At 41.1% G+C, this 10,000-nt stretch overlaps 1 protein-coding gene across 2 annotated transcripts in view; it reads right to left on the reverse strand.

Annotated features, from left to right (window-relative positions):
* far1 (fatty acyl CoA reductase 1) overlaps positions 1-10,000 on the reverse strand; it is a 26,910-nt gene that overhangs the window by 15,222 nt on the left and 1,688 nt on the right. For both annotated transcript variants that reach the window (XM_060885570.1, XM_060885569.1), the window contains exons 2-4: positions 2,043-2,249; positions 1,072-1,247; positions 780-959 (exon numbers count right to left, since the gene is read on the reverse strand). In XM_060885570.1, the coding sequence (XP_060741553.1) occupies positions 780-959; positions 1,072-1,247; positions 2,043-2,231 (545 nt within the window). In that variant the 5' untranslated portion in view covers positions 2,232-2,249. The remainder of the gene's footprint in view (positions 1-779; positions 960-1,071; positions 1,248-2,042; positions 2,250-10,000) is intronic.

The following is a 10,000-nucleotide window of genomic DNA, read 5'->3' on the forward strand; positions in this document are numbered from 1 at the left end:
GCTATTTTCAAGCGGCGGTTGAAGACCTACTTATTCAGGAAACACTTCAACTAGCACTTCTTTCATTATCTTTTGCATTTAAAAAAAAAAAAAAAAAAAAAAAAAAAAAAAAAAAACACACCTTTGACACTTTCATTGTAACTTTGAACAAATGTTTTAAACTCATGGTATCTTAAGTATGTAACTTAGTGATCCAGCATTAATGTATTCAATGTAAGAGATTTAAGCACTTATGTACGTCGCTCTGGATAAGGGCGTCTGCCAAATGCTGTAAATGTAAATGTAAATGTAAATGTAAAAGGTGCATCTGCAGTGGGCACAAAAGACCTTCTGTAACGTTGACTGCTGAACCGGGGTGAGATCGGGGTGAGATCGGGGTGAGATCGGGGTGAGATCGGGGTGAGATCGGGGTGAGATCGGGGTGAGATCGGGTGAGATCTGTCTCCAGCTAAAATTACTTCTCAATATAACAAGCATGTCGTTTAAAGGGTGCGAGGTTCAGAGGGTCATCAGATGAAGTAAACATCAGATGAAGTAAACCTCAATATGAATAAAAAAACAACATCAACTGTTTAAATGCTATTAACACACTCTCAAACATTCTAAACGATTATTACGCAGGGGGTGTTAACACCTGACCTGACATCGGCTGGAACAAAAGCCTAGCTGCTGTTACACAACATTAATCAACCAATTCTGACCAAGCAGAAGTAAGAATTCATTAGCGCTCATAATTAAGGCTACAGAAACTACATACTGTAGTTGTTTAAAACACTTACTCCAGCGTGTCGATGAGCTTCCTGTAGTCGACAGGCGGGGGGTAGACGACCTCCTCGATGAGCTCTCGGTCACAGTTAGCGTATGCCGTGGAGATGTGAATAAACACCTCTAAGTGCTTCATCCCGTGGGCAAGACTCAGCATCTTCTGTGTGGCCAAGACGTTCAGCTGCATGGCATCTCTGATGGACGAACACATAGTGATCATTAACATTCCTTCATAATTAACACTATTCCAAAAATCATGAGATTCCCGAAACGTGGAGAAGACAAGAAGAGCGAAAGGACGCCTACTTGAGCGGCTCGTTGAAGCGGATGGTCGCGGCGCAGTGGAAGACGATGTTGATGTGCTCTTTTAGCATGTCCTGGTCCTCTTTGCTGAGGTTTAACTCAGGCTGCGTCAGGTCACTGTTCACCGCCACGATCTTCTCGGCAAAATCAGACTGCTCTTCTCTCAATCTGTCAAAAAGCTGAAGCGGGGACACAGAAGAGGAATAAACTACTGAGTTGAACTCACGCTAACCTGAAACGATCACTCCGTTGTGACCTTCAGTGTGAAAACTTTGGTCTATTGCACTCCAACAATATAGGTTTTTAAAATTTCGCCTGCACGTGAACTGGCACGGCGAGACATTTCATACGGATGTTCTAGATCTTTCTGTTGAATGACCATTTCAAGGAAAAAGAATTGGAAGAAAATGAAGAAAAAAGAAAAACAAATTCACAACAGCTAGGTGCTGCTTTTTACAGATGCTCATTTACAAGTAACGCGGTACAAAAACACTTACAGTTCATGTAAAAAATAAATAAATAAATAAAATACATTTAAAAAATATATATATATATATATATATATATATATATATATATATATATATATATATATATATATATATATATTTTAATTTCATGTAATTGATTTTTTCTTTTCTTTTCTTAATTTTTTTTAAAGAAGGGAAATATTAGAGCTTGAGTGTAGAAGGTCACAGGATCGTGTCCTTTCCCAATTCCGATAAGAAATCTCTATTAAAAAAATAAATTGTGTAAAAAAAATAAATAAATAAACAAATGATTGCCGTTATATTTATTTCTTTTTTTTTTTAATTATTTAACTTTTTTTGGGGGGGTTAAATTAGAGCCCGATATATTAATCATTATATTATTATACTATATTAAAATACTCTTAAAAACGCAATTCAGAAGACAGGACGAGGCCACGTTAAGTACGGCGGCGATGTTGGGACTCGCTCAGGATTCAGACTCACCCTGCAGTTGATCATGTCAGCGACACGGGCCCTCGGAGACTGACCCGCTTTGGGCCGCACGAGCACGTAGACCATTCTGATACTGGGGCACGAGCGCAGCAGCTTCTCTAGCAGCACTTTGCCCATGAAGCCCGTTGCGCCGGTGATCAGCACGTTCTTCCCTGTGTAGTATTCTGGAATGGTTACCATCCTGAACGTCCCGAAACTCTGCAGTCACAGTCGGAAAAAAAACAAACAAACTCATCCTTGGTCTTTTTAACCGCATTTTATAAGATCAACTGTAACTGAAACTTTTGATATCAGTTCCCCTTAATACTAACGTGCTTTATTATTCATTCTTTCATTCATTCATCTTCTATCGCTTATCTGAACTACCTCGGGTCACGGGGAGCCTGTGCCTATCTCAGGCATCATCGGGCATCAAGGCAGGATACACCCTGGACGGAGTGCCAACCCATCACAGGGCACACACACACACTCTCATTCACTCACGCAATCACACACTACGGACAATTTTACAGAGATGCCAATCAACCTACCATACATGTCTTTGGACCGGGGGAGGAAACCGGAGTACCCGGAGGAAACCCCCGAGGCACGGGGAGAACATGCAAACTCCACACACACAAGGTGGAGGCGGGAATCGAACCCCCAACCCTGGAGGTGTGAGGCAAACATGCTAACCACTAAGCCACCGTGCCCCCTGTGCTTTATTATTTAGGTTATTTATTTCCGGTGTCTATTAAATGCATCCTTCCTTATTATTAAAAACATTAGGTTTGAGATTGTGCTTTAAATGATTAAAGTACAAATATAATGATGTCTTGCACTGAAAATATCTGGTTCTGTGTGCATCACTGTTCAGGATTTTTTTTTCAAACAAAGTCTCAGAGCAAGTCTGAGAAAAACAAACAAACAAACAAGTAAACACAAGTAAAGTTCACAAGGAGAAACTTTACACAAAGAATTTTCATGGATTTGGGCCCTGGAGTCAGGAGTAAAGTTCCTATGGAGTTCGATGCTCCTGTAGGTTCTCTCTGGTTTGAATAAGAGTTCACATCAATACATACAGAGCTCAGAGTAACAATGATCCGCCTCTCGCACGCTCTGCAGATGGAGCGACCCTGATACCCGGCGGCATTTCTAAAAGCCGGTATGAGGAACCGTGCGTGCTCTCGAGTCACTTCACCGGCCCTGGTTAAATATTTGATTGTGTAAAGTTCCTCAGGCGCTGGAGACGGGAAAATCGGACCGTGAACTCTACAAAATAAAGCCCAGCTGCACGGAAACCGAACAAAGCAGTCAGTGAAATATTAATCTGGTTTCTCCTGACTGCTGGCAGTGAACTCATTTCCCTTGATTTGTAAAGTCCGTTTTGATTTAAACGTTTTGTTATGAACTGGTGAGGCTGGTTTAATGACAGTGCGGCACTATCGCTTTGGTCCTTTATTCTGTCCGGCTCTATCTCCTCGTCAACAAACAGGTCAGCTGCTGCTTCTCCTCATCAGGTGCTGACATTTCTAACGAGGTGCTTCTGATGTCGCTCATGCCAGCGATGCTGCACCACAGGACGACGCGCCGCCTTTCCTCGACTCCCGCGGATCCACTTAATCCGCTCCTATTTTATATTTTATGTGCTGTATGGCTGCATTTACGTCATCATCTTATGTTGAGAACGTTTATTTGTTTATTTATTTATTTATTATTAAACTCAAGTGTAACTTTGCTAGCAATAGATTGTCTCGAGGTCACGTCAGAACGTAACTTCTGACAGCAATTACACAAATGATCACCGGAATCACTAAACGCATCAGGAGAATTTCACGATTCAAAGATTTGCTGTGCTTTAGGGTGGAGTTAGTATTAAAACTCGGTGCGCAGTGTAAATAGAAAATAACTGCACATGCTAGAACTGGAGCTCTGGGTCAGATAAGAATGTAGAAATTCAGACATTCTGTGTGTGTGTGTGTGTGTGTGTGTGTGTGTGTATGAGAGAGAGAGAGAGAGAGAGAGAGAGAGACAGACAGACAGAGAGAGACAAGAAGCTAATCTAATGTCTCCTATTATCACTTAAGTCTTGTTTGAGTCAACCACAACCAACACACACACACACACACACACACACACAGTAAGAAGAAAAAAAAAGCTAAATCTCAGACAGAACTTCAAACTTCTTCAAGGTGCACATGAGGCTCTGAGGGTAAAACAGGTTCTGCAGACCTGCTGGAAATGTGCTGTTTTAGCAGCTTGTTTTTAGTTGACACAGCAGTAATGGTGTGTTTACTGCATAACACCGATGTTCTGTCCTGCGTCAGGGTGAACTCCAGAGCCCATGTGGCGTCAGGGCAAACGTAGAGGCACTGAGGTGTGTGTGTTTGGTGCATGGGTTTCACACATCTACCCAGATATCCAACACATGCAATCTTAAAATAGTTTGCTGTATCCAGACTGGAGGGTTGGATAAAAATGGTTCTGGAATTATCCATCCATCTGTCAACCTGTCAGTCGGTCGGTCAGTCTGTCCGTCCCTCATGGAGAGCCTGGACTCTCATGGGACATGGGAGACAAGGAGTGGGACACCCTGGACAGGGTCCCAAACCATCACAGAGCACAAACACACCCTTTCGAACGCTGCAAACAATTTAGCGATACAAATCAGCTCATAATGTATGTCTACGGACTGGGGAAGAAAACTGGGGAACCTGGAGGAAACCCCTGAACCACCAAACTCCAGAGATGCCTCTATAGAGAACTGACATGATGTGAAATCGCTTTCTTCTAAAGTTTGAGAATTAAAAAACACAATACGGCATTTTTTTTTTAAACAGCGACTCGCTCAGCATTTGTGCATCGAGATAATTAAAGAATAAGACACTACGGACCACGCTGTTGTAGGTGGCTTCGTTTATTGAGGTCCGAGTCGGTTCTATCGAACATCTGTGCATTCTGTTTATCTTACGCCATCACGAAGTGGAGAAAGAACACAATCATATTGACTCACCGTATTTATGGCGCCATTATATTATGCAAAGCACGACAACTAGCGATGTCATCACCGGGTAAAACACACAACACGCAGGTTACTTTCCTTCCTAAACGAGTGCGAATCCAAACGTGAGTCGTGGTCGCGCTCACGGGAACGGTGACACGGTTTTTGTGCAACCACGTAGCCTCGGGTTCGATGCCGTACGTTAGTGATTTATCATGTGGAAGAAAAAAAAAATCCTTTTGACTAAACTGCACGTGTGAAAGCTCCCTTATAATCCATGCTGGAGTAACTCTCAGGGAAGGGAAAGATGGAGACAAAAAAAATAAAAAATACTAAAACGTTCTACCGAATTTTAAACTGTTTATCAGTTGTGCTGTATCATGGTTTGACTTCCAAAATCCCAAATTTTCTTTCCTTAAAAACGTGGATAAAAACCAAGGCACGTGTTTGTCACAATAAGATTTGGACCTGCTTAAGGGTTTGTTAACAGGAACTAATGGATCTGAAATTTTAGCTTTCGTCACACTTTCACGCTTCCTTCGGTAAGCCGTTATGCCTTTCGGATGTCGAAATGCTTCCCGACTTTAGAGCAAACTTAAAAGTAAGTAAGTAAGTAAAGTACTCGCGAACCGTGTTCACGTCTAACGAGCTACTACTGTAGAGCGAGAGTCTTCGAAGTTAAACATTTGTAGCCTATGAATTGTCCAGGATGTGAAAAACTATATAAACTTAATATCTATACATCGATTTCAGGGCTTTATTGTTAGCGGTCTTAATTTTTTTATTTTAGTCTTATTTGAGGTCACGCCGATTTGATTTAATTTCCGCATCTAATTAAAACATTTAAAAAGAAGCTCTGTGTGAGAAGGAAAGATGGTTGAATAGCCCTTTAATGAGGTTTCAGGTCTAAAATTAGTCTTTTTTTTTTGGTGGGAATGAAAAGGAAATCCTGTTATGACAAAATCCTTGGCCTCTTACCTTAAGACTCTATGGCCGGTTGTTTCCTTTGAATATATATTATGTCTTGTGTTTAAGAGCAGGGACCCATAAACTCCTTTTCTTTACTTTTTCCTGATTGGAAGGTCAGAAATAAAATATAAAAAAATAAAAATATATAAAATGTATATATCATTCTTTAACTTTTTTATTTTAAATCTATACGCCGCTACTCACTCACTCACTCACTCATCTTCTACCGCTTATCCGAACTACCTCGGGTCACGGGGAGCCTGTGCCTATCTCAGGCATCATCGGGCATCAAGGCAGGGTACACCCTGGACGGAGTGCCAACCCATCAGAGGGCACACACACACTCTCATTCACTCACGCAATCACACACTACGGACAATTTTTCCAGAGATGCCAATCAACCTACCATGCATGTCTTTGGACCGGGGGAGGAAACCGGAGTACCCGGAGGAAACCCCCGAGGCACGGGGAGAACATGCAAACTCCACACACACAAGGCGGAGGCGGGAATCGAACCCCCAACCCTGGAGGTGTGAGGCGAACGTGCTAACCACTAAGCCACCGTGCCCCCTACGCCGCTACTCTTAAAGACGAATTCTACACTACGTTATTTCTCCTCCTGTGGTGTGATTTTGTTCCTCTGAACTCCTTCATGAGTGAAATAAAATCCTGTAACATTTATGTATATTAATAATTATATGAAACTTATCTGGTGATTTTTAAAAAACAGAAAGAAAAAAAAAAAAAAAGACATCCCAACTTTGAGATGTATACAGATAATATATCTGAAATATACCTGAATAAAAAAAGTAAGCTGAGGATTTAAAATAATTAAGAATGAATCACATTTAACACTTACACAGAAATCTTTGTACACTTAGATCGAGCCGAGCGAGAGTCGTCCTTCTGCAGCCTCGCTGACGTTAAACACGCGCTTTAATTGGGACAAACCTCTGAAGTTGCCTGCGAGTTATTACCTCGTCTGTGTACAACAGATCCTCGCTGTACACGAGGTAACGCAGGACAGATCTGGGACTGCTCTGACACAGAGCGGCACGGTGCAGAGGACGCAAATCTTTCCCGAAAATTCCCAACCGAACGCGTGAATAATGAATGTTCCGTACGCTCGCGCTGCCTTGAGACAAAGCTCTTGGGAACCTTTCCTGACGGCGCTGAGGATAAACGGATACTGTTCTCTAGAGAGAAGGTTTATAGGACAAAAGATGAGATTATAAATAAAACGTCAATTACAACTGAAGAGCTGAAATCAAGGGCTGATGCGAAGAGCGGGACATCAGGATGAGTAAAAAAGGAGATGATAAAAATACCATATCATGAGAATTTATCCCAAAGATATTTGTCTCTTCGTATACTGGGAAATTATTGCATTTTTTTTTTTTTTATGCATCATCCCCTACAAGTCTTGTGTTTGTCGAGATCGGTGCTCTCTAGGACAGTTAAGTCTCGCTCTACAGTGATAGCTTGTTAGACGTGAACGTGGTTTGCGAGGACGTTTTTCTTTTCGTTTGCGCTGTTCGCTTTTCCGTGTTTATATTTGTGTCAAATATATACCTATATTAATTCTAATGTGTACAAAAATGTTTTTAATATTCAAAAAAAAAAAAAAAAGATATTAAACTAAAATAGTAAACGCTAAAAAGTCGCCAGAGATTAGGAAATTTTTTTTAAACCTCGAATCAGCTGCTTCCAATAAGTTTGTACCTTATTAATACATTTTGTAATTAATTAATGAAACGTTATTGTGATCAAAAGTCTATCACGTTGTATATTGTTACAATACTGAATATGTCATGTCGTTGTATACCACAGCCTGGATGAATACTCGCATTTGATTGGTGCATTACCTTCTAATATTTTTATTGTTTCTACAGTAACAGCTCTTACACGGAGACTTACATGAGGGACGCTCCACATAATCTTGAACTAATAGTAAACAGAATAATAATGTTTATCACAGCTATAACTCAAGTGAGAACGGGAACTAACTTGTCTCGTATGGTGCACGACATTGAATTTAGCATTAAACCATTATAATTAATGAGGCACTTAATCATGTTCTAATCACTGTGGTATAACCAAAATAACACACTACAGTCTGTGCTGTTATACACAAATGATGCGCTTTGGGGTTGCGGCAATCGGCTTGCGTGTTGTAATGCATCGTAAGCAGCGTGCCTTATTTTCATATAACAGCACGGCCTGTCGTGTGTCGTTCCTTAAATGACGCCACACCCTCGTGAAAAACGAGATGGAGCAGCGATGTGATAATAATCATCATGTGACCTTTACAGAAAGGAAGCACAGGGGAAAAGTCCCACTAAACGCCTCATTAAGCTTAATGATACAGTATTCTATCGCCGCTCGGTTCCCAAATCTGATTGGTCAGCAGGTGGTGTCTGATAAGTCACATCTCAGTGAGGAGATATTTATTGTACATTCATGGAAGGAGTCTTCAGTTTCAGAGCTTTGTAAATAAATATATATATATGCAAATATATACTATACCTCATTTACTGAGAAAGACACGAGAGGTGCAGAGAGACAGACACAGACAGAGTCTGTGAGGCAGGGTGATAGAGTCAAAGAGAGAGAGAGAGAGAGACAGAGAGAGACAAATATAGACTGAAGGAAAGGCAGATACATATAGCAGAAGGAGATACAGATTAATGCAAAAAGAGAGACAAATATACAGTAGGTAGCAAGACAAATAGAGGTAGTGAGAGAGATACGGAGAGAAGGTAATCACAGACAGAGAGAAAGAGATTCGGAGAGAGAAACAGAGAGATTGTAGAGAGAGAGAGAGAGAGAGAGAGAGAGAGAGAGAGATAGAGATACAGAGACAGAGATATAGAGAGAGGGACAGGTAAACACAGATAGAGAGAGAGAGAGACAGGTATACACAGACAGAGAGAGAGACAGGTAAACACAGAGAGATACAGAGACAGAGAGAGAGAGGTATACACAGAAAGAGACAAAGAGAAAGAAAGAGAGACGGGTATACACAGAGATACACAGACAGAGATACAGAGAGAGAGACAGGTATACACAGACAGAGAGAGAGACAGGTAAACACAGACAGAGATACAGTGACAGAGAGAGAGGTATACACAGAAAGAGACAAAGAGAAAGAAAGAGAGACGGGTATACACAGACAGAGATACACAGACAGAGATACAGAGAGAGAGACAGGTAAACACAGAAAGAGACAAAAAGAAAGAAAGAGAGACAGGTATACACAGAGATACACAGACAGAGATACAGAGAGAGAGACAGGTAAACACAGAAAGAGATAAAGAGAAAGAGAGAGACAGGTATACACAGACAGAGAGAGAGACAGGTAAACACAGAGAGATACAGAGACAGAGAGAGAGAGGTATACACAGAAAGAGACAAAGAGAAAGAAAGAAAGACGGGTATACACAGACAGAGAGATACAAAGACAGAGAGATACAGAGAACGAGAGAGACAGGTAAACACAAACAAAGATACACAGACAGAGAGATACACAGACAGAGAGATACAGTGAGATACAGACAGAGAGATACACAGAGAGATACACAGACAGAGAGATACACAGACAGAGAGATACACAAAGAGATACAGTACACAGACAGAGAGATACAGACAGAGATACAGTTAGATTAAGACAGAGAGATACACAGACAGAGAGATAGTTAGATTCAGACAGACAGATACACAGAGAGATACACAGACAGAGAGATACACAGACAGAGATAGTTAGATTCAGACGGAGATACAGTTAGATTCAGACACAGTTACATTCAGACAGAGATACACAGACAGATACACAGACAAAGAGGTACACAGACAGAGAGATACACAGACAAAGAGATACACAGACAGAGAGATACACAGACAGAGAGATACAGTTAGATTCAGACAGAGATACACAGACAGAGATACACAGACAGAGATACACAGACAGAGATACACAGACAAAGAGATACACAGACAAAGA

The sequence above is a fragment of the Tachysurus vachellii genome, chromosome 13, assembly GCF_030014155.1.
Source record: "Tachysurus vachellii isolate PV-2020 chromosome 13, HZAU_Pvac_v1, whole genome shotgun sequence".
NCBI classification, from domain to species: Eukaryota; Metazoa; Chordata; class Actinopteri; order Siluriformes; family Bagridae; genus Tachysurus; species Tachysurus vachellii.